The 24620-nt window shown below is 43.5% G+C and overlaps 1 protein-coding gene across 1 annotated transcript in view; it reads left to right on the forward strand.

The window, feature by feature from the left end:
* The window catches only part of ttn.2 (titin, tandem duplicate 2), a 229072-nt gene that overhangs the window by 107412 nt on the left and 97040 nt on the right, over nt 1-24620 (forward strand). Inside the window, 42 exon segments of the mRNA XM_037790082.1 lie at nt 784-825; nt 827-857; nt 1354-1401; nt 4662-4712; nt 5468-5553; nt 5555-5668; nt 5670-5763; nt 5766-5864; nt 6034-6312; nt 6658-6713; nt 6716-6758; nt 6761-6837; nt 6839-6932; nt 7021-7162; nt 7895-7949; nt 7951-7974; nt 7976-8021; nt 9871-9911; nt 9913-10023; nt 10025-10142; nt 10255-10356; nt 10359-10426; nt 10428-10529; nt 10812-10919; nt 10921-10995; nt 10997-11075; nt 13039-13118; nt 13120-13182; nt 13380-13406; nt 13408-13461; nt 13464-13513; nt 13761-14004; nt 14006-14027; nt 14184-14450; nt 14619-14650; nt 14652-14886; nt 16418-16557; nt 16737-16863; nt 21235-21305; nt 21307-21378; nt 23929-24052; nt 24216-24479. Coding sequence (XP_037646010.1) covers nt 784-825; nt 827-857; nt 1354-1401; nt 4662-4712; nt 5468-5553; nt 5555-5668; nt 5670-5763; nt 5766-5864; nt 6034-6312; nt 6658-6713; nt 6716-6758; nt 6761-6837; nt 6839-6932; nt 7021-7162; nt 7895-7949; nt 7951-7974; nt 7976-8021; nt 9871-9911; nt 9913-10023; nt 10025-10142; nt 10255-10356; nt 10359-10426; nt 10428-10529; nt 10812-10919; nt 10921-10995; nt 10997-11075; nt 13039-13118; nt 13120-13182; nt 13380-13406; nt 13408-13461; nt 13464-13513; nt 13761-14004; nt 14006-14027; nt 14184-14450; nt 14619-14650; nt 14652-14886; nt 16418-16557; nt 16737-16863; nt 21235-21305; nt 21307-21378; nt 23929-24052; nt 24216-24479 — 4057 coding nt within the window.

Genomic DNA, 24620 nt, shown 5'->3' on the forward strand with positions numbered 1-24620 from the left:
CTCTTGCTCATTGTGAAGAACCGCCGAAGAGACGGTCTCTCTTGGTTTCTTATCACCTGATATCTAAACCACCACAGTTTCATTTCCTGTTTGTTGTGTCTGTTAATGTCTCGCTGTCGACGAGGTGAGATGTTTTGTGGGAATCTCTTCCGTCTTTAAACTTTGTATGTTTCCATCGTGGACCTTCTCTTTTTGTTGTTGTTTGTCTTTGCATGATTCGTCACTCTTGTCGAGGTTCTCATTGTCCTGTAATTTCATTTCCAAAGTTCCTGTGAAGGAGAAGGAATCTCTGCCACAAGTCAAAGAAGCTCTGTAAAGCCAGCTGCTCCTGTAGAAGGTACACTACTTCTCTCTTTACTGTGTGTTTATGTTGTGTGTTTTTTCTCTGAAGGCATTCGTAAAAGAATTGTCACTCTTGAGCAACCCTGAATCTTTGAAACGCAATGCTTTATTAAACATAGAATATGAGCTTCTCTTTGGTGTCGAGCTCTTTGTGGTAGAGCTTTCTGTTGACTTCCTTGTATACCTTTTGTACTTTGAAGAGAGCAAACCGCAGGCTGCTGTCAAAGTTCAGAAGCTGCTAAAAGGCCTGAAGAGTCACCGACAAAACCAAGAAGTTGGAGAAGAAAGTTACTCCACAAGAAGAAGCAAAGCCAGGTATCCAGACAGTAGTTCTTGTGCGTTTTTAGAAAGAAGAGAAACGTGTGTTTTTTGGTGATACTTTACTTCTATTCCCTCTTTTTGGTATACTTGAAGTGACCAATGCCAAAGCCTGTCGTGAAGGCCGAAGAACAAACCAAGAAGGTTGTGGAAGAAGAAAAAAATGATCGTGGTAGAAAAGATAACTCCTGAAACAGGTAGAGGGATTAGAAGGACTGAGATTGAAACGTACTCTTTTGTTGGAGCTTTTCCATCTTTTTCACATCTTATTTCATCACTGCAAATGTTGACTAAATCACCCCCCCCCACCCCACTGTGTGTTTCCATTGGTTGATTGGGTTGTCAGCCTGTGTTATCCAGGTTCTTAGGACCTTTAGCAGCAGTACAGTCCTTGTTGGTCTTTTCATGTTGTGGTCATTAATTCATTGACCTTGAATCCAATGCGAGCATGCCACATTTGTTCTTGGACAATTCATTTCAGCTCTTTGTCTTCACTGACACCATTTCTCACGTCATTCCACTAAATCACGTGACACAGTCACAACTTCACCCTCAACGTCCTGTAGTAGAATATTCATTATTTCTGAATGTGATTGGTAAGCTCTTCCCATTTTTTTAAATCGGTGAAATTGTTGTTCATGACTGATTAAATGTCCTAATTAACACCTTTCTGAACTATTCCTCTGTATTTAGATGAAACCAAGGGACCCGTCCACAAGGCACCGGGAGGAGTCAGAAAAGGTAGGACGCACCGATTTACCTCGTCGCTTCACCTCACGACATACATTACAGTAAACCCAACCACCTCCCTGATTCTGCTAACACTGCACACCTAAATCTAAAAACTACACCAGGGTTTCATGTTTGTGTTCATAACATCCCAGGTAGAGGATGTTGGGAGTTGACCTCTAATTAGCTCTGATTGGCTTATTAGATAATTCTTAAAAGCAATTAAAAACTTTTAAAATGTAAATACACACAATCCTGGAACCCATCTGTTATCTGTCTGATGACGGATAAACCTCTGGAGCACGGGGCTATGTTTTCTGACTGTTCTTACAAAGAAACGTATATCGCTAAGAAGTGAAAGTCAATTGTTCGTTCCATTGCAACATCAGCGCCCAAACAGCAGCGCTGTGGATTATGGATTACTGCAGCGCCTTCTAGCAGCTGTTTGGTTCTTGGTGAAGCCCAGCGGATAGTCGGGCCAAGACCTCCTTTTTCCGTGTGCTGCTCATTGTTTTACAGTCCGATTAGCAACTTGAGATGCGAGACCTGGGAGTTGGAGTTGAGAGACTACTTGAACGACCGGATTGTTTTCACCAGTTTACAAGATCATTTTTGAAACCAATAAAAAGCTAAATCATTGTCCAGACAATAGCCGGTGGGTTCCCAGGTTGCATTTGGGCAATGCGTTCCGCCTCTTTTGCTCTCCACGCGCACGGTTTACCTGCATTCAGCCAAAGCCTGCTCAAACGTGAGTGGTCAATACTACTGGGAATACAAACCAGAACGCTTCGGATGCCACCAATCCTGTCCCGCGTCTCCAGAGATTATATACAACTACTATATGTTTTCTGTTTGTCGTCTGTCCTCTTCGACGTCTGTTACTGTTGTCCATGTTTAGTTTTATATTTAAATAATTGGATTTTTTTTTTTATTCTATATTGTCTCTTTTGTAAATGATTAGTCTGTGGTTTTGTCACCAGTTAAGTGTCAATAGTAATTGCAAACCTTTGCTACCGTAGAAATTCTCTGCACAAAAAAGGTAAAAATTCAGACGGAGGAGGAGGGGACGTTTGAGATTCCCAGTTTTGAGGAAGACAACCCGAGTCATAAAGAAGTGGAAGAGGAGCAGGAGATTATCAAACTGAAGAAGATCCCGTCGGTCCCCCATAAAGAAGAGGAGTTGAAACTTCTGACGGTTCACAAGGACCACGATCTTTAACGTTGAGGAGATGGTGCAGAGAGAGGAGGCTGTTGAGATTGTCCGTCGCACCAGACGACAAGCGGAGGAGAGGAAACCTCGAGACAAGCAGACGTGGTGAAGAAGCCAGAAATTATGGAGCTTAAAGAAAAGGACGAGAAAGAAGCTCCTAAAGACGTATGGACCCGCCAGAAACCAACTCCAAAAGACGAGAAACCAGAAGAAAAGATTGCTCTGAAGAAAACCCCCAAGACGCGAAGGAAGAAGAACCCTGCCCCGCCGAGTGCAGCCTTGAAGAAAGTGAAAAAACTGCCTTCAGATGAGGCGGAACCAGAGGTGGTCAAACTAAAACCGTTTGAAAAGCCGGTTTAACCAGCTGAGGAGCCGGAGAAAGACCAGAAAAGAGAGGCCAGACCGGGACGCTGTTGCCCTTCCAGAAGCTGGAGAGGATCCCCAGAGAGGTGGAAACCAAAGAACCGCCCAAGAAACCCGAGAGAGCTCCTCCGGAGGTGAAGGAGCCGCCAGTCAAGGTTGCTAAAGCCGGTAGATAAAAGAAAACTCCAGAGAAAGAGCCTGAGGAGGTCAAAGCACCCACCAAGGTGAAGAAAATCCCAACTCAGGAGCAAGAGGTGGAGAGCGTTAAGCTGAAGCCCTCTCTCCACACCGTCCAAAGAGGCTGCAGAGCCCGAGAAGAAACCAGCAGAGGAGAAAGAGAGGACGCCAAGCCGACGACCTGCGCCGCCCGCCGCAATGAGTCCAGAGGAAAAACCAAAAGAACGAGAGCCAGAAGCAAAACCGAAGATCCCAGAGGCTCCAGAGAAGAAGCCAGCGGAGAAGAAGGTGGTCGAGGCAGCTCCAGCGGAGAAGAAGGTGTCTCCGGCGCCGGTTAAGAAACCTGAAAAGGTTCCCTGAAGAGCCCAAACCGGTGCAGCTGAAGAAGTTAGTCACGCCCAAGGTTAAAGAGGAGAAAGAAGAAGTGGTGGCTCTGAAGCCTTTAGAGCACCTGAAGAAGGTTGAGATGAAAAAGACGCCATCTCCTAAAGTTGAGAAGCTAAAAGAAGCAGAGACGATCCCCATTGAGAAGAAGCTGAGTGTCGATAGACTTAAAAAGGTTCCTAAAACGGTTTCACCGAAGGACTCTGTCGACGCGGTGGCTCTCAAAAAGGTCCCCGAAGAAGCCGTCGCCAGAGGCGGCGGCGGTGGAAACCGGCGAAGCCAAAAGGCCGGATCCCCCTGGTGAAGGAGGTCTCTCCGGGAGCCGTGCAGATGAGGAAGGTCGCCACCCAGCCGGAGGAGGAGGTCGAAGAGGAGGAGGAGGAAGAGACGGAGCAGGAGGAGGAAGAGGAGGTCTGGGGCTGGGAGCTGGTTCCCCGGGACAGTGGCGGCTCGGAAGACTGGGAGGGTGAAGGAGAGGAAGGTGCTCTGGAGGTCCCGGGGGTGACAGGAGAGGTGAGATGGTGGCGGCTCCAACTCGGTTGGTGACGGCCGAGACAAACCCTGAATAACCTCTACCCATCCCCGCCATCATGCCTCCATCTAAACCATCTTCACCTCATCACATCTTGCGGTTTTACGCCATCTCTTCCTTGTCTTGACGTTAATCATCATTCTGTTTGTCAGCGTCTGGTCCATCGCTTCCTCTCATGTCTGGCGCTGTGTGTCCATATCGTCCTCCATCGGTAGTGGCTAGAAGGGAACCAGCAAACTGGGAAACTCTCGCGAGATCTTTAGGCGTTGACCTCGAATAGTTAAAGGTTAGGACGGGTTGTCGGGCAGCGAGTCTCGCCAGAGTTTTTGCAGATCAGATTTTGCAATTTTGCGGGCTCCCTTCTAGACACGACCGTCGACATCAGTCCAACATGTGTTCTCATTTCATCATTATGTATCTGTTCCGTGTCTTCATGGTGTAAATCACTGTAATCATACATTACTCATCGGTGTGTTTCATTAAGCTGTTTCATATATTCACCATCTCTTCATGTTCATCTATCCGTGCGTTACACATCATGTTCATGTATGAGGACGTGTGATCACAGCGTGAGCTGCACATTCATTTTGACTTGTTTCTGAACAGAGGGACAACCGGCAGAGGAAGCAGCAAGAGGTCGAGGTAGAGGACTGAAACGTAAGTTGTCTTCATACACCTCACAGTTTACATTCTACTTCCTGTTTTACATCAGACCACCACATACGGGTAAAAGTCAAGGCCACACCCCCTTTTGGGGGACAGAAAACAGAAGATCTCATAGACTTCAATGTGATCTGACGTATGTTTGGATGTAATTTTGACAAGTTTGTCTGCATTCACCTCTTGTTATACAAACGTTTGTTTTATACGTATGTCTAATAATTATTTAGCGATCTTACCCTGAGCGTTGAGGATACCTTAAGAAGTAGAAGTTTGGAGACATATTTCAACTTCTTCTGTTTACTGTTACGTCTATGGATTTAAAAAAAAAATTATAATATTTTTTTGGACACTTTTCGAATTTCTTTTCCAAAATCTTTTCACATATTTAACTAAGAACTTTTTTGGCAATTTTTCGGACATTTTTTCACAAATACTTTAGTGAATATTTTTCACATATGTTTTGGGATTTTTTCCATATCTTTTATTACAGATATTTATTTGGATATTTTTCACAATTTTTGTACATATTTTACTAATATTTTTCGAATAGTTGTCTAATGTTTTTTGGGGATGTTTCAACTTCTTCTGTTTACTCTGTTACCATCTATGAGGGACACGGGATTGGTTCCCCTCTAAAGGGGGCGTGGTCATAACTCTGGATGGCGTGTTGCCGGTCTGATGTGTGGTGAAGCCGCAGAATCCTTCTTGAAACTCAAATGTTAACTGATTGTCTTCACGTTGTGTTTTAGCCAAGCAGACGCCGTCCCCTGGAGAAGGCCGGGGTCGCGGCCTGAAGCCCGGTGGAAAGGGCCCATCGCCACCAGAGGATCCCTTCGGAGGGTTCAAGCCTCAAAGCCGTCCCCCTGAAGTTCATCAAGAAGATCCAGAACATCGTGCTGAAGGAAGCCGAGTCCATCGGCTCGTCGGCGGTGTTTGAGTGCGAGGTGTCGCCCTTCCACCGCCATCACCACGTGGATGAAAGAAGACAGTAACCTGCGCGAGGACCCCAAACACAAGTTCACGTCTGACGGCAAAGATCGCAAGTTGACATTATCGACGTCCAGCTGGCGGACACCGGAGAATACACCTGTATCGCCAAGAACGCCGGCAAGGAGATATCCTGTAAAGCCAAGCTCATCGTTGAAGGTATTTATATCACCTCAGGTCAATGGGGTCAAACTGTTAACTCATAGATATCACCAGGAAACTCCCCCCAGTCTCTGTGTCTCAAAGATACTTGGCGTGGAGAAGACTCAAGGTCGTACCTCTAATGATCTGATGTCCAATAGTTGATTGTTTTTTCCTGCTGTCACAGAGCTGCCGGTGAAGTGGATCAAAGAGCTGGACGAGGACACGTCGCCTTTGAAGGGTCAGCCTCTGTATATGACCTGTGAGCTGAACAAAGAGAGAGACGTGATCTGGAAGAGGAACGGCGAGCTCCTGAAGAAGAAGGCGGGTAAGATCCAGATCAATATCATCGGTTTGCAGCACGCCTTGTGACCATCCAGAACACCACGGGATGAGGATACCGGCCTCTACACGTGTGAGGTGGCCAACCAGGAGGACGTCAAGACGACAACCAATGTCAAAAATCATCGGTAGAAATGACAGAACGTTGAACCGGTAACGTGCATCAGTACGGGTGTTTACAGGAGGACTTTGTGCTGTAATAAGATAGCTCTTAACATACCTCACACCACAGCAACATCTGAAAAGGTGATCTTTAGATCCATCAAACAATCAGGGCTTTGCTGGCGATCGTCGGGAGGAATCAGACACAATATCAGCTGGATTCTCGTGTAGTGTTGAACCCGACATTACTTGTGACTTATAAAACAAGGACTTGGTCCCACCTCTGATAATATTTAGTATCTTCATGGTGCACATTGTGTCTCTAATGATCAAGACGGACACTGACTCAGTAATGTTTAACTCCAACAGAAATCATCCAAAGATTGGATTGTGAAACCGCTGAGAGACCAGCACGTGAAACCGACAGGCTGCCGCTAACGTTTAAATGCGAGCTCTTCAAGGACACTCCAACTGGAAGTGGCTGAAAGGAGAGGAAGAGGTTACTCCTTCTGACAAGGTCGAGATGATGCAGGACGGAAATCAGCTGAACGCTCATCATCAAGACATGTCAGCCCGAGGATGTAGCAGAATACGCCATGGAGGTGGAAGGACGCGTCTACACCGCCAAGCTAACGCTAGGAGGTTTCTCCATCTACCTTCCTTTAACTTCTCTCTAATACTTTCTATCATTTGGTGATATTTCTGAGTACTGATGTAATCTGTTTCTCAGAGCGGGAGGCTGAGATCCTGAAGCCCCTGGCCAGCGTTGAGGTCATTGAGAAGGAAGACGCCATGTTTGAGACGGAGATCTCTGAGGAGGACGTTCCTGGAGAATGGAAGCTGAAAGGAGAGGTTTTGACCAGATCCCCGGTAGGACATGATGAAAATTATTCTTAACTAGGGATGCGCCGATACCGATACTAGTATCGGGGCCGATACTATGCTTATGTAAACGGCACCGATACCATTTTACGGCAACGTGACGTTAAAGTCAGCGTCTTTCGGGCCTTATCGTACGTGCTCACGCTCCACCTCCTCGACGGTGCGGGCGAAACGAGCCGGTGGTGCGCCCGACCCCGCTGGGCCGGGATGCACCTCAGCCGGCGCGCGCCGGCCCTCACTTTCATTGCACCACGTGGTTTTGCTTGCAACCTCTGACTTGCGCGTGCGTTAGATTACTTTGTCCGTGTTTTCCAGACGGGTCGGGTGGGTTGCCGACATCGGCGCAGACCCCTGGCACCTTTTACGAGGACAGTCTGCCCCGGTGGACACTTTGTCCACGGCCCCCGGGAAGCACCTTCCCCCCGAGCCTTTCCCAAGCCGACCTAGAAGAGGTGGCGGCGCACCTGCCTTGTAATGCGGGACTCCCCAGCCAGCCGTGTGTCCGCTCACACACCCTCCAGCTGGCTGTTAACAAGGGTCCTTTAGACACAGAGACTCGTATCGGTACTCGGTATCGGAGAGATACCCAAATGTAAGTACTTGTACTCGGTCTGAAAAAAATGGTATCGTTTCATCCCTATTCTTAACGCATGTATTTTACTACTCCCTGTTCACTAATTTTTTCTATAGTATAAATGTACTGTAATGTGTTCCACCAGATGTTGCGACATCCAAATGGAGGGTGGCCTGCGTAGACTCACTCTGAAAAACTGCCAGTTTGGATCAGGCCGGAGAAGTGTCCCTACCAGGCTCTTAACGCCATAAACCAGCGACATGCTCAACGTCAAGGTAAGACCTGGTATCCGGGATCGGGATCACAAATGTGTCCGTAGATTTCAGGAGTATTAGCTGTAAAAAATAAAGGTGTAAGGTCCCGTGGGCAATAAAATAAGCTTTATGGGCACGTGAGAGCGGACCTTAGATCTTTATTTAATAAGGTTGACGAGTCCAAATTCATTATTTGCACCATTCATTGAGACTTTTATGGTTACCGGGGCGACGAGGAGCGATGGGATCCCGACGACTTCCACTGGTGGAAAGTGGCGTCCTGTCTCTGTTGTTTCTATTTGTTGTCTTTTAAACAGAAAACCTGTCTGTTGTTCACGTCAGATTGGACTCTACAGTATGTTTGTATCGTCTGGGTTAAATGTTGTATGTTAAATCTACGTTCAGTGGCCAGTTTATTAGTTAAACCAACACGGAATGGGTCAATCACTTAAATTCAGCAAAGTTTATGGAGTTAATAAAAATGAAATCAAAAAGCAGTCGGTTGATTTTGTCCGACGGTCATAAAAACGAGGTAACTGGTGAACGTATCTTCAAACAACGGTTCGTATGATATCTATCTAAAAGTCATTCCTCATTTTTCGTTTGTTTTCCTACAAATGTCCAGAAACACAGCTTGGTTAGGTTTACAAAGAGATCGTGGTCAGGGTTAAAATAACGAGTAAGATGGTGGACTGGTCCTTCCCCAAGATGGTGGACTGGTCCTTCCCCAAGATGGTGGACTAGTCCTTCCCCAAGATGCTGGACTGGTCCTTCCCCAAGATGGTGGACTGGTCCTTCCCCAAGATGGTGGACTGGTCCTTCCCCAAGATGCTGGACTGGTCCTTCCCCAAGATGGTGGACTGGTCCTTCTCTAAGATGCTGGACTGGTCCTTCCAAAGATGGTGGACTGGTCCTTCCCCAAAGATGCTGGGACTGGTCCTTCCCCAAGATTGATAGACCTGGTCCTTCCCCAAGATGGTGGACCTGTCCTTCCCCAAAAATGGTGGACTGGTACCTTCCCCCAGGATGGTGGACCGGTTCCCTTCCCCCAAGATGCTGGACTGGTCCTTCCCCAAGATGGATGGACTGGGTCCTTCCCCAAAATGGTGGACTGGTCCTTCCCCAAAATGGTGGACTGGTCCTATCCCCAAGATGGTGGACTGGGTCCTTCCCAAAAGGGTGGACTGGTCCTTCCCGAAAATAGTGGACTGGTCCTTCCCCAAGATGCTGGACTGGTTCCTTCTCCAAGATGGTGGACTGGTTCCCCTTCCCCAAGATGCTGGACTGGTCCTTCCCCAAGATGCTCGGACTGGTCCTTCTCCAAGATGCTGGACCTGGTCCTTCCCCAAGATGCTGGACTGGTCCTTCCCCAAGATGCTGGACTGGTCCTTCCCCAAGATGCTGGACTGGTCCTTCCCAAGATGCTGGACTGGTCCTATCTCCAAGATGCTGGAACTGGTCCTTCTCCAAGATGCTGGACTGGTCCTTCAACAATGACGAAACTTTTGCTGAATGTTTCATGAAGAACCAGCAAGAATGATGGACAGTTGAGTGGAGCAGTACGACCCCTAGTGTCCTTGCTGACCTGGTGGACATGTACCGCTGGATTTAACATTATAGACATGACCACTGACTATTAGTTGAACAATTTAGCCACAAATTCACAGACATATACTCAGTTTGGACCCAGTCCATAGCAAATACCCCTGATATCCCGTTGGTAGGAGTCCATAAACTTGTAGACCCATAGAGGGGTACCAGCCAGTACTGCAGACCAGGGTGTACACGGTAAACCTGACCACTGCTGTTCTGTTGCTGTGTTGTGTTGTGTTCTTCAATGTTCTGTACCTGTATGTCACCTTTAACCCAGAAATCGAGATGGACTTTGTTGTCCCGCTGAAGGACGTTTCCTGTGCCTGAAAAGAAACAGGCTAAGTTTGAATGCACCATCACGAAGGATGTCTCTAAGGTCATGTGGTATAGAGATGCTGATGTCATCACCCCCAGACCAAAGTATGACATCAATCGATGATGGAAAGAAGCATATGCTGATCATAAAACTGCTGTGAGTTTGATGACGAGGACCGAAATATACAATTGCGGTTTTGGGCAAAACTTCCCAGCGAGACCTCACGGTGGAGGGTAAGTGCTGGAAGAGCTTTACGATTCTGACTTCATTCATTGAGTTGGTTGCCTTCCTCTTCCAAAACTAACTCATATGAATATGCTTTACTAATACGCTTTTAGGTATCAGGCTCAAACTTAATCTCGCCGATAAAGGACCAAACTGTGAAGGAAGGCAATTAACGGCTCTTTTCGAGACTGGAGCTCTCTCACGAGAAAACAATCCCCGTTACCTGTACAAGATGACCGTTAAGATCCACCGCAGCAGAACGGTGGTCACGTCGCCGTGCGACGGAAAGAAACCACGTGCTCGAGACTGGAAGGAAGTGAACTCTGGATGATACTTGGCCAAATTAAGGCCTGAGGCCAAAGGAATTCCTATCCATGGCCAACCTGACGGTCATAGTGTAAACCCAGAATAACCGCTGTCTTCTTCAGTGTGTCTTCTTCATCCCCACAGATATTTGTACAGTGTGTCCATGTTTGTCTCTGTACACGTCCACCAAAAACAACCTCATTGTCTGTTTGTAACAACGTTGTTCTTCTGAGTCGTATGTCGTCCATTTGTGTTCCTCGTCTTGTTTTGACTGTCTTAGACCATATACATGGTTTGTAACATGTGCGTCGTATTATGTGTTGTATGTGTGCCTTGGAGAGTCACACCCAAACATTTCCCCCCTTCCAGAGGGCGATGCGTACTTCACAGTTAAGCTGCAGGACTATACCGCGGTGGAGAAAGACCAGGTGGTTCTAGATTGCGAGCTCAGCAAAGACGTGGATGTCATGTGGTACCACACACGAGGCTGAGATCAAGCCCTCTAAGGTGGTGGCCATTAAGGCCGAGGGCAAACGCAGAGCCCTTGTATTCAAGACCAGCTGTGGACAAAGACAAAGGACAGTACGTATGTGACTGCGGGACAGACAAGACGATGGCAACGCTTCACATTGAAGGTAAAAACAAAGTTCTTCACCTGCTCCGCCTCCTAACCACAACCACAAGCCCCATCCTCATCAACCTCTTAACTCCCACCATCATCACCTGTACTGTGGTGTCTTCTCATCACTCCGCCACGCCGAACATGGTGGAAGGACACTACAGGAGTCAAAGGTCTCCAAATTGGGGATATCAGTCGTCTCTTGTAGTGTTTCTTCCAACCGTCACTTGTGTCTTTCGTCTGGTTTTGTTTGTCTCTTTGTGGTGCTCTTGAAGATCTTCAGAGGGTCTTCATGATCCCCTCTTTGAAGAAACAAACCCCTTTATTGTCTTCAGTGCATTTTGAAGAACTGTGGCCACCTCAATAATCTGATAGGTCCACATACAACCAAAATGGCTCCTCGGAAGGTTCTTTTTAATCGCAAATTAATCGCAATTTTTTTATCTGTTCAAACTTTTTCAAATTTTTCCTCGCCAAAATTTCACGTAAGTTAGGAGCGTTATTTAACCTCCTTAATGACAAGCTAGTATGACATGGTTGGTACCGATGGATTCATCAGGTTCTATAGTTTCATACGATACCAGGATCTTCACTCTAGCTCTAAAACTGAGCTCATGACTATCGGTGGCGTTAATGCGTTAAAGAAATTAGTGGCGTTGAAACAAATTAACTTTGACAGCCCTAGTTTAAATATGTAAATGAGGCATTATCTAATGCTATCTGTTGGTGAATTTAATGAGAAATCTACAGACACAAATAGACAAAGTAGTAAAATAAATGTTTTCTTTCCACTAGTCTGACAGAAGACGTGTTATGGAAGCAGAATCACACAAAATCTCTAAATTGACCAGTAAAAAAAACATTTTTTGTCTGGAGTGTCTCGTCAGAAAAAGAACAAAAGTACAATATATAAAGTAAATTAATATAATATAATGTTAATAATACTTTAACTGCTACACATTACTATTACCAGTGGTGGAAAGTACATTCACTAAAGTACTGTACTTCAGTACAACTTAAGGGTACTTACACTTTACTTGAGTCCACCACACTACATTTATTTAATACCGTCAGTCACTTTACAGATTAATAAAACAAAATCTAATCCACTAATAAATGATGATGTATTATTATAGATTAACTAAACCGCTACAACCGAAAAATCACAAGTTGTATCACAATCACAAGTGAGTTTCATATGATGCCGGTATCTTCGCTCTAGCTTTAAAACAAATTTGCGTTATTGTCGCGTAAACTTTGACAGCCCTAAAAATTACACATTTACACATATTTGTTCTCGTGGTTGTGGCTTGCCTACGATAATGTTCCTCAAAATGCGATAATATTAATATGTTAATGCAGTTCCAAGTCATTTGTCGAGCAGTCTGACTCTATTGGCTCTGTTGTTTTTTTATGTTTATTAATATTATTGTAAATTTATGGTTGCTATGGTTATACATGTTTGGTAATGGAATGTTTTTGTATGGATTTTGGTGGATGCCAAAATCTACCAGACACTCAATAGATTACCATTGTTTTTATGGGCTGGAAAGTGAAGCATATCTAGCAGCCACTTGCATATTTTACCAGCTTTTGATTGGAGGCTGGTGCTAACTTCCAACATGCCATAACCTAAAAATCACAAGTTGCGTTAAAGAAATTAATGACGTTAAAACAAATTTGCGTTATCGTGTTAACTTTGTCAGCCCTGATCCCGATGAATTGACCTGGTGTTGTAGCCGTCTACCTTCAGCACCAACATTGACCGGATCACCGAAGTACTTTAACGGCCACCGTTGGAGCCCTTTGGTTGTTATGTTCCTACGAACCGGCTGCACAATAAAGGAGGTTTCTCTATACGGACCTTCTGTACAGTGTCTGCTGTCTAAGTATTTGTCTAATGTTTGTGTTTGTTTGAATATTTAAATCTCTTGAACTTCTTTCAGTGAGAATTTTTGTCCCCTTCTCTTAAACGCCAGCTCGCCAAATCAAAGTGGTATCGGCCGGTGTTACGGCATTGAGGTGTTTGAGGAGAGAGACCGCTCGATTTGAGGTCGAGCCTCAGCGAGGACGACGTCCACGGCCAATGGAAACGAACGGAGAAGTCCCTCAGTCCGTCCGCCGTAGCTCTCTTTAAGATTCACCTCAGCAGAATGTTCTCCCTCCTCCCGGTGGTTCCATTCACTGTCATCATTCTGATTAACTCGGACGTCCCGTTGAGACAAATGTTCCTGATAACAAATGAAAGTGAATCGACCTCGGAATCACTTTTCTTTGAGTCCTCATGTTCTTTACTGAAAGTTTTGTCGGTCGTCTGCAGGACGTGGAGATCGTGGAGGACGGCGCCAAAACACACTCTGGTCTTGTATAACTGCAAAGTGCCTCAAACCGGGCGAGTTGGTGCTTTACCGCAGCCAACGCCAAGTGTTCCGCTAACCTGAAAGTGAAGGGTGAGCGTTCACTACCTTCTTGTCTTAACAAGGTTTTTTTCTTGAGCACTTTTAAATCTTAACGTTCTTCTTGTCGTCTTCGGGTCAGAACTAATCCGATGTAATAGTGATTTACACGCTCGTAGTAAATGCTATTATATTGTTTATACCAAGAACTTCTTTGTTGAGTTTTCTTTTGGGACTCTTAAGACTGATCCGAAGTCTTATACGTGAGCCTGGATGTTAACTGAATGTGTCTGAACCCAACAGAGCTCCCCAGTCTCGTTCATTACGCCTCTGGCCGACGTACACGTGTACGAAAAGGACGAGGCCAAGTTTGAGCTGGAAATTTCTAGAGAGCCCAAAAGCTTCCGTTGGCTGAAGGGATCTCAGGAGCTGTCGAACGACGACAAGTTTGAGCTCCTGGTGGAGGGAAAGAGACACACTCTTATTGTGAAATCTGCCAGATACGAAGATGAAGCCAAGTACATGTTTGAAGCTGAAGATAAAAGGACGGTCTGGGAAGTTGATTATTAAAGGTAAAGACTTCGGTCGGGATGGTGGAATGTGAATATATTCGGCACCATCATCCCCTTTCTGATCTGTATGTTTTAATTCCCTCTATATATATAAATGTATATATAAATGTATATTTATATATATAAATGTATATATATGTAATTTGTGTTCGTTAGGTATTCGTCTTGAGTTTATCAGGCCCATTAAAGACGTGACCGTGAAGGAGCGTGAAACCGCCGAGTTCAGCGTGGAACTCTCTCACGATAAGATCCCGGTGGTCTGGTACAAGAACGACGTCCGTCTGCACCCCAGCAAGGTGGTGCACATGACGGAGGACGGGAAGGTGCACACGCTGGCCTTCAAGGAGGTCACCATCGACGACACCTCCATGATCAAAGTGGAGGCCATGAGCAAGACCTGCGAGGCCATGCTCACCGTGCTCGGTCAGTACGAGACCAGACCGGAGACCTCTTTAGTGTTGTCTGCCTCTACTTCCTGTTGTTTTTCTGTAGCTGGTCGTTACTGGTTCTGTTGTTCTGTCGCTGCTCGTTACTGGTTCTGTTGTTCCTGTAGCTGGTCATCATGGTTTCTGTCGTTGTGTCTTCCTGCAGAGGGCGACCTGTACTTCACTGCCAGGCTGCAGAAACTACACCGCCGTCGAGAAAGACGAGGTGGTTCTGTCCTGCGAGCTGAGCAAGGCCGCCGGCGAGGTGAAGTGGTTCAAAGACGGTAACGAAATTTTCCCATCCAAGAACATTCTCGTCCAATCGGATGGCAGGAGGCGCACGCTGGTGATCAGGAAGACGGCAAAGAGCAGCATGGGAGCGTACACCTGCGACTGCTGGCACCGACAAACCACGGCCGACCTGAACATCGAAGGTAAAACCTGCGGCGGCGACGACAACGCCCCCCCCTCCCAGACCCCGGTCAGGACTGCAGAGTCAGGCCCCGCCCACCGCCCGCTCACCGATACCTCGCCATCTCCATCACCGTGTCCTGTTGTCATCCTCTCTGTTTATTAGAACTGTTTATTAGAACTGTTACATGAACACTCTGATATGGACTCTGAAGACACAACGGAGATATGAACATGGAATGTCTCTTCACTCAGACGTCCATATCAGCATTCATATACAACTTATAAATATATTTCATGTACATTTAGTATTTATTTACATTTTATTTCATTATGAATATTTTATTATTTATATATTATAATTTATAATTATTATTTATATATTGTTTATTTTATTTTATTATATTTTATATATTATTTTATTTATTTATATTTTTTTCATTATGAATATTTGTATTTTATATTTATATATTATATTATTATTTTTAGTTAAATTTATATTAATATAATTCTTTTTTACATTTTTTTTTTTATTGAATTTTATATATAATTGTATTTATTTAATTTCAACCATTTTTCCAGGACCAAGGTAGCTAATTTGCAATAACAAAAATTGAAAACTTAAAAAACACATAATTTTGTGGCAAATTATAATTAAAAAAATCTAAATGAATTAAAACCCAAGAAGACCACATTTTAATGCACAGGAATTAAAAACTATGTAAATAAGTCTTGATCATCACACCTTTATTTATTGGTATTTATTCACCTTGAATATTTATATTTTTTATTATTTATATATTATATTATTATTTTTATATATTTTTTATTATAATTTATATGTTTTTCATTTTTATTTTTCGTCATTATTATATTTTATGAATTTTATTTCAACCATTTTTCCAGAGCAAGATGTGTACATTTTCAATTACACAAAATTAAAAAATTTTAAATACACTTAATTTTAGGCAAAATTATGATAATTGAAATAGAAATAGGAACTTTATATACAATTTTAATGAATATAAACACATTTACATAAACTATTTCTATAGGTGTTTTAATCACATGTTTATACATTTTAAGTTTTTGTAAGCAGTTTTATTTTAATTACATTTTTTTATTATTTCAGTGATATTAATGTATTATTATTATTAATTTATTAACAATGATTATATATATTATTTAGTATTAATTAAAAAACATTTTTTTAATTTCATTATTAATATTATTATTGATCCCTTCTAGCGGGACGGATCTGACTAAAATAATTCATAAATGTCCTCCGTTGCTTTATAATATGTTATGTTGACAGATTCCAGATGTTTTATATGTTATTGATCATCCACATCTGCTGCTTCTGCTCAAACTGTAAGTCGCTCTGAATGAGAGCGTCGGCTGCGCATCCATCATGTCCATCATGTCCTCACTGTGTCCTCCACTGACTGTCTCTGACTGTGTCCTCCACCCTGAGCCCGTCTCCTCCAGACGTTCTGGTGCCCCCCCCCCCTCTTGTCTGGTTTGTCTCTAACGTCTCTTTAACCCTCCCTGCAGAGCGCGACATCAAGGTGGTCCGCCCGCTGTACAGCGTGGAGATCACCGAGACGGAGACGGCCAAGTTTGAGACGGAGATCTCGGAGGAGGACCTCCACGCCACCTGGAAGCTGAAGGGAGAGATGCTCCACCCGTCTCCGGTAACATGAACACACCTGTAGAGGGGTTTTATTTATAACTTACAGTAGTTCTAACTATCGGAGCAGATTTCCTTTCCTTTGACTCCGTTCAGTTCAACCAGTTGAACTTGACCTGTAAAGTTTCTCTGTGAGCTCGTTGATGTTGTGGAGACGATCAGATTGTCGCTTCTTGTTCTCAGGACGTGGAGATAAAGGAGGAAGGAGCCCGACACATGTTGATCCTCCTGAACTGCAGGAAGGACATGGCCGGAGCCGTCGACTTCTCTGCAGCGAACGCCAAATCCTCGGCTCAGCTCAGGGTCAAAGGTGACACAGACAACGCCGACATGAAATATATCATTTACTGGGGAGAGTTGATGGAGCAGCTGCAGAGCCCGGCGCTGATCCAACCAGACTCCATTCACAAAACAAGCATTTTAACAGTCGTCTGCTTGTCGTCATGGTAAACAGACCTGACAGAGCATCAATTCAGACTTTTTACTGATCAGCATCATGTTGATCCGTTTATTGATTTTAAATCACAGCTCAATCTGTTGATTATGGGTTCATACCGCAGTAGAGACGTGTGGGTGCTAGATACAGTACAAATACGTAACTTTACCAGAAAAAAGTCGGAATATAACGAGAAAAAAAAGTCGGAATATAACGAGAATAAAGTCATAACTTTACAAGAAAAAAAAGTCATAATGTAACGAGAAAAAAAGTCGGAATATAACTAAAAAAAGTCGGAATATAACGAGAAAAAAAGTCGGAATATAACGAGAATAAAGTCATAACTTTACAAGAAAAAAAGTCGGAATATAACGTGAAAAAAAAGTCGGAATATAACGAGAAAAAAAGGTCGGAATATAACGAGAAAAAAAGTCGGAATATAACGAGAATAAAGTCATAACTTAGTAAGAAAAAAAGTCGGAATATAACAAGAATAAAGCCATAACTTTACAAGAAAAAAAGTCGGAATATAACGAGAAAAAAAAGTTGGAGTATAACAAGAAAAAAAAGTCGTAATGTAGCGAGAAAAAAGTCATACGAGAAAAAAATGTCGGAATATAACGAGAAAAAAAGTCGGAATATAACGAGAATAAAGTCATAACTTTACAAGAAAAAAAAGTCATAATGTAACGAGAAAAAAAGTCGGAATATAACTAAAAAAGTCGGAATATAACGAGAATAAAGTCATAACTTTACAAGAAAAAAAGTCGGAATATAACGTGAAAAAAAGTCGGAATATAACGAGAAAAAAAAGTCGGAATATAACGAGAAAAAAAGTCGGAATGTAACGAGAAAAAGTCGGAATGTAACGAGAAAAAAAGTCGGAATGTAACTAGAAAAAAAGTCATAACTACCATAAAAAAAGTCGGAATATAACGAGAAAAAAAAGTCGGAATATGACGAGAAAAAAGTCGGAATATAACGAGAAAAAAGTCGGAATATAACGTGAAAAAAAAGTCGGAATATAATGAGAATAAAGTCATAACCTTTACAAGAAAAAAAGTCGGAATATAACGTGAAAAAAAGTCGGAATATAACGAGAAAAAAAAGTCGGAATATAACGAGAAAAAAAGTCGGAATGTAACGAGAAAAAAAGTCATAACTTTACCAGAAAAAAAGTCAGAATATAACGTGAAAAAAAAGTCGGAATATAACGTGAAAAAAAAAAGTCGGAATATCACAAGAATAAAGTCATAACTTTACAAGAAAAAAGTCGGAATATAACGAGAAAAGAAAGTCGGAATATAACGAGAAAAAAAAGACGGAATATAACAAGAATAAAGTCATAACTTTACAAGAAAAAAAGTCGTAATATAACGAGAAAAAAAAGTCAGAATATAACGTGAAAAAAAAGTCGTAATGTAGCGAGAAAAAAAGTCATAACTACCAGAAAAAAATGTCGGAATATAACGAGAAAAGAAAGTCGGAATATAACGAGAATAAAGTCATAACTTTACCAGAAAAAAAAGTCGTAATGTAACGAGAAAAAGAGTCGGAATATAACTAGAAAAAGTCGGAATGTAACGAGAAAAAAAAAGTCGGAATGTAACGAGAAAAAAAAGTCGGAATATAACGAGAATAAAGTCATAACTTTACAAGAAAAAAAGTCGGAATATAACGAGAATAAAGTCATAACTTTATGAGAAAAAAAGAAAATAACAGGTAAAATTACTACTTTATAATATTATGACTTTATTCTCAAAATCTCAGATTAATTGTTTTTCCTCAATGTGACCCTAATACTCCGTCATGCCGTCGTACCGTCGTACCGTCGTACCGTCGTACCGTCGTACCATAGAAAAAGAGAAAAAAAAGTCGGAATATAACGAGAATAAAGTCAGAACTTTACAAGAAAAAAAGTCATAATGTAACGAGAAAAAAAGTCGGAATATAACTAAAAAAGTCGGAATATAACGAGAAAAAAAGTCGGAATATAACGAGAATAAAGTCATAACTTTACAAGAAAAAAAGTCGGAATATAACGTGAAAAAAAGGTCGGAATATAACGAGAAAAAAAGGTCGGAATATAACGACAAAAAAAGTCGGAATATAACGAGAATAAAGTCATAACTTAGTAAGAAAAAAAGTCGGAATATAACAAGAAAAAAAAAGTCGGAATATAACGAGAATAAAGTCATAACTTTACAAGAAAAAAGTCGGAATATAACGAGAAAAAAAAGTCGGAATATAACGAGAAAAAAAAGTCGGAATATAACGAGAAAAAAAGTCGAAATGTAACGAGAAAAAGTCGGAATGTAACGAGAAAAAAAGTCGGAATGTAACGAGAAAAAAAGTCATAACTACCAAAAAAAAAGTCGTAATATAACGAGAAAAAAAAGTCGGAATATGACGAGAAAAAAGTCGGAATATAACGAGAAAAAAGTCGAAATATAATGAGAATAAAGTCATAACTTAGTAAGAAAAAAAAGTCGGAATATAACAAGAAAAAAAAGTCGGAATATAACGAGAATAAAGTCATAACTTTACAAGAAAAAAAGTCGGAATATAACGTGAAAAAAAAGTCGGAATATAACGAGAAAAAAAAGTCGGAATATAACGAGAAAAAAAGTCGGAATGTAACGAGAAAAAAAGTCATAACTTTACCAGAAAAAAAAGTCAGAATATAACGTGAAAAAAAAGTCGGAATATAACGTGAAAAAAAAGTCGGAATATCACAAGAATAAAGTCATAACTTTACAAGAAAAAAAGTCGGAATATAACGAGAAAAGAAAGTCGGAATATAACGAGAAAAAAAAGACGGAATATAACAAGAATAAAGTCATAACTTTACAAGAAAAAAAGTCGTAATATAACGAGAAAAAAAAGTCGGAATATAACGTGAAAAAAAAGTCATAATGTAGCGAGAAAAAAAGTCATAACTACCAGAAAAAAATGTCGGAATATAACGAGAAAAGAAAGTCGGAATATAACGAGAATAAAGTCATAACTTTACCAGAAAAAAAATTCGTAATGTAACGAGAAAAAGAGTCGGAATATAACTAGAAAAAGTCGGAATGTAACGAGAAAAAAAAAGTCGGAATGTAACAAGAAAAAAAAGTCGGAATATAACGAGAATAAAGTCATAACTTTACAAGAAAAAAGTCGGAATATAACGAGAATAAAGCCATAACTTTATGAGAAAAAAAGAAAATAACAGGTAAAATTACTACTTTATAATATTATGACTTTATTCTCAAAATCTCAGATTAATTGTTTTTTCCTCAATGTGACCCTAATACTCCGTCGTACCGTCGTACCGTCGTACCGTCGTACCGTCGTACCATAGACCTACAACAATGAGAAAGGTCCACAGGGAGCCACCGGAGAGGAGCTGCAGGTTGCTGCTGATCTGGTCTAGAATGAACACAGATGAAAGCAGCGGTCTGAAGCTTCTCTCTCGGTCTGAAACTTCTCTCTCGGTCTGAAGCTTCTCTCTCGGTCTGAAGCTTCTCGCTCTCGGTCTGAATGCAACATAAAGCGTCAAACGTCAAAGATTTTTGTGGCGGTGTGAGTAACAGTCAGATACGGCGTTAACTACGGCGCTCTGACAGCTGTTGAGCTTCCTGTCAGCGGCCTCTAACTGGAGGCTTTAATTCAGGCATGTGAAGAAGCTCGCTGTAAATAGTTGTTAATCTGAACCGACATCCTGAGCTGATCTCAGGTCGGCGGCGACCACGGCAGCGACCACGGCGGCGTTACGACACAACGACAGGATGTTTCCTGTAGTTGGGTAACTCCTGCTGAGGAGATCCACATTCTGCTTTTACAGGAAAATTGTCCGCAGGTGATTGACAGGAGCAGATTGTCCCCCCCCCCTCCCTCCCCTCTGGTGGGCTCTCAGCCAATCAGGGCCCTCGGTTATTTTAGAAGCCACATGCCTTATCTAGTGCCGGTCAGCAGTGATTGGCAGGGGGGAGGACGCGACCCCGTCCCTCACTGGTCCATATAGATCTGACAGCAGGTCGTATGCTAATGAGCGAAGCCCCCCCCCAAACGCAGAGCCCCAGGGTGGCGGTCTGCAGTTGTCTTGAAGGCTACAGCGGCCTCCTTCAGCTCGACCGCACCATGAGGATCAGGATCAGGATCAGGGTCTCTGAGGATTAACCGCTTCTCTACGGGGATTTATCTGGATCTGTTGACTTGTTTCGGGGGGGGGGCTAATCATGTCTTCTCCCCAATCCAAAGCCCGAGTGATCGGCCTGGCGAAGCCCCTCAACGACGTCACCGTGACCGCTGGGGAGACCGCCACCTTCGATGTGCGAGCTGTCCTACGAAGACATCGCCGTCGAGTGGTTCCTGGGAGGGACCAAGCTGGAGCCCAGCGACCGGGTGAGTCCTCCGACACACACCGCACTTCCTCAAACGCTTCCGGTCCGGAGCCAGTGGTTCTGGTCCGGAGGCAGGCCTCGTAGTGGTTCTGGTCCGGAGCCAGGCCTCGAAGTGATTCTAGGTCCGGAGCCAGGCCTCGTAGTGGTTCTGGTCCGGAGCCAGGCCTCGTAGTGGTTCTGGTCCGGAGCCAGGCCTCGTAGTGGTTCTGGTCCGGAGCCAGGTCCAGGTGGTTCCCTCTCTTGGTTTGTACACAATGTCCAGTGTTTGTGTGCAGCAGCTCCGGCCTGTCTTCATATAAGGACCTGGTTCTGGTGTTGGGGGGTTCATTCGATCCTGTTGTTGAGATGAACGGCGGCGGCGAGGCAGCGAGGCAGCGAGGTTCTTTCTGCCCTGCAAGCGTTTCTTCAGGTTATTTTTACCAGCCAGCGGCGGGCAGGTGGCAACAGCAGGCAGCTTTAGAAGCCAGCGTGTGCTGGACTGGTCGCTGATTTCACCGTTTTCAGGCTGAAATGAGACGTTGATCAGAGAGAGAGCGCGGTGCAGAGAGTCCGCAGCTCTGCAGCCAGATATCATGGCATAACGCAGCATTAGTTTGATTATGGGATGTAACCTGAGAACTCTGAGGTTTCCACGGTAACATGATCTCTCTGGGAGGTGATTTACTGTTTAGTGCACGTCAAAACACTGAAACACTGAAACACTGAAACACTGGTCCAGAGCTCAGATATAAACTAGTTAAACTCTTTAAATATGAATGAAGATAAAGAGAATAAACATGTTTAATGGTTTTAGATTGATTTGCTGGTTTTCTTTGGTTAAGAATGAAAGTCAAGGATTGATTTTAAAGATAAATATGAATGAACCAGCGTGAGATTACAGAACAGAACAGAACAGAACAGGGACGTCGGTGATGTTACATCTGAGAAACTAAACTAAATCTAGTCTGAAAGCAGACGATCAGAAACAGGATTAAACCTCCTCATCGTTCACTTTAAAGAGTTTAAGACAACAGAAGTTTAGAGAGTGTTTAACCCGGATAATAACCTGAGAAACAGCTGATCTAGAAGTTATCGGTATTTACGAGAGACAATAAAACAATAAAACAGCTCAACCAACAAACCGTCTTCACTGAGACTCAGATCTGAACAAACTCTGGAACTAAGATACGAAGACGGTTTTCAGTCTTTCATCAAACATCTTCTTGTTTCTGTCTGACTTGATGGAACTTTCCTTTATTTAGTTTATTTAAATCACAACTTAGTTTAAGTATTCTGTAGCTGGTTAGAAAAAGACCAAACTTTAACTTTATGATCACCTGAAGTGTGTTAAAGATCTGTTTTCTAAAGCTTTAAAGATGAATTTATGGAATAAAAACCGTCTGCTTAGTATTAAGTATTACTCTCTCTCTCTGTGAGACAAACATAAACATTCAAAAGATCCAAGAAAAACTATAAAAAAACTACATATGATAATAAAGCAGGAATGTTTTTCAGAAACAGATAATTTTATTCGTTAAAACAACGATAAACTGTAAACTAAGGAATGTTTAATTCCTCCTCAGTGACTCGGTGTGAAATGCAGTCGGTAAATTCAGCCGTCAGGTGTCAGAGGTCGTGCTGTTTAAAGCAGGGTTGGTGGGGGGAGGAGGGGCAGCTGCCTGCGTTCGTTTTCAGCTGTCAGGTCTCAGCTGACTGACCCGACATCTGCTGAGACCCGACAACCCAAAAACCTTCTCTCTCCGTTCAACCCTGTGTCTCCTGAACCTCACAGACAATGATCAGGGATGAGAAAACAAACAGTATGGCTGACTCCTGATATGTACACTGTGGGCCTGACAGGCGCCGTTCAGGGATATAAAACCAAAAGGTCGACAACTCTGTCCTTTGAACCTCACAGACAATGCTCGGGGATAACAAAACCCAGTAAATCTGACTGATCCTGAGTGTATGAAATAGTCCTGGAAGACACTGTTTTGGGGAAATAATGGCTCAATTACTTACTGAGTCTGTTGAACCTGTCAAGCAGTATTCAGGGCAGGCAAAACCCTCTAAATGACTGACTCTGTTGAACCTGATAGGTAGTGTTGAGGGCAGGTATAACCCTCCTAATAAGTGACTGTTGAACCTGACAGGTGTAGCTCAGGGCGGGTATAACCCTGCTATATTAACTGTTTCCATGGTAACAGGTGGTGCTGAACCTGACAGGTGTAGCTCAGGGCGGGTATAACCCTCCTGTATTATCTGTTTCCATGGTAACAGGTGGTGTTGAACCTGAAAGGTGTAGCTCAGGGCAGGTATAACTCTCCTGTAATAACTGTTTCCATGGTAACAGGTGGTACTGAACCTGACAGGTGTAGCTCAGGGCAGGTATAACCCTTCTGTAATAACTGTTTCCATGGTAACAGGTGGTGCTGAACCTGACAGGTGTAACTCAGGGCGGGTATAACCCTAGTGTATTGACTGTTTCCATGGTAACAGGTGGTGTTGAATCTGACAGGTGTAACTCAGGACGGGTATAACCCTCGTGTATTGACTGTTTCCATGGTAACAGGTGGTGCTGAAGGCGGAGGTTAAGGTCCACAGTCTGACTCTGAGAGACGTTCGGCTGAATGAAGCCGGAACCGTTAAACTCTCGGCCAAAGACTTCCAGGCCGAGGCCAGCCTCATCGTCAGAGGTAAGATCTACCGGACTCCTCACCTGGCCGCGGTGATGTCACCGTGTGCTCTGGGGGCGTGTCCGTACACTGTGACATCACCGCTGGGCGTGAATACACCTGAGACATTGAACCAGGGTGGGCAGGATGGGGTTTTAACCGTAAACTGTGTTTGTGCGTTCAGAGCCGGCGGTGGAGTTCACGAAGCCGCTGGAGGACCAGACGGTGGAGGAGGAGGCGACCGCCACGCTGGACTGCGAGCTCTCCAGAGACGCCGAGGTCCGCTGGTTCAGGGACGGCCAGGAGATCAGGAAGACCAAGAAGTACGAGATGATCATCGACGGACTCAAGAGAGCGCTGATCGTCCACGACTGCACGCTGGACGACTCCAAGACCTACGCCTGCGACGCCAAGGACTTCAAGACCTCCTGCTTCCTCAACGTGGAGCGTGAGTACCGCCGACAAACAGCTAAGGGACCCTTAAGAAGAGTTAAGGGACTCCTCATTACAGCAAAACAGACCTCTCAGAAAACCTTAAGGACCCCCTTACAGAACTTAAGGGACCCTTTAGTCAAACGAAGCGCACCAG

This window comes from Sebastes umbrosus, chromosome 13 (genome assembly GCF_015220745.1).
Source record: "Sebastes umbrosus isolate fSebUmb1 chromosome 13, fSebUmb1.pri, whole genome shotgun sequence".
NCBI lineage: Eukaryota > Metazoa > Chordata > Actinopteri > Perciformes > Sebastidae > Sebastes > Sebastes umbrosus.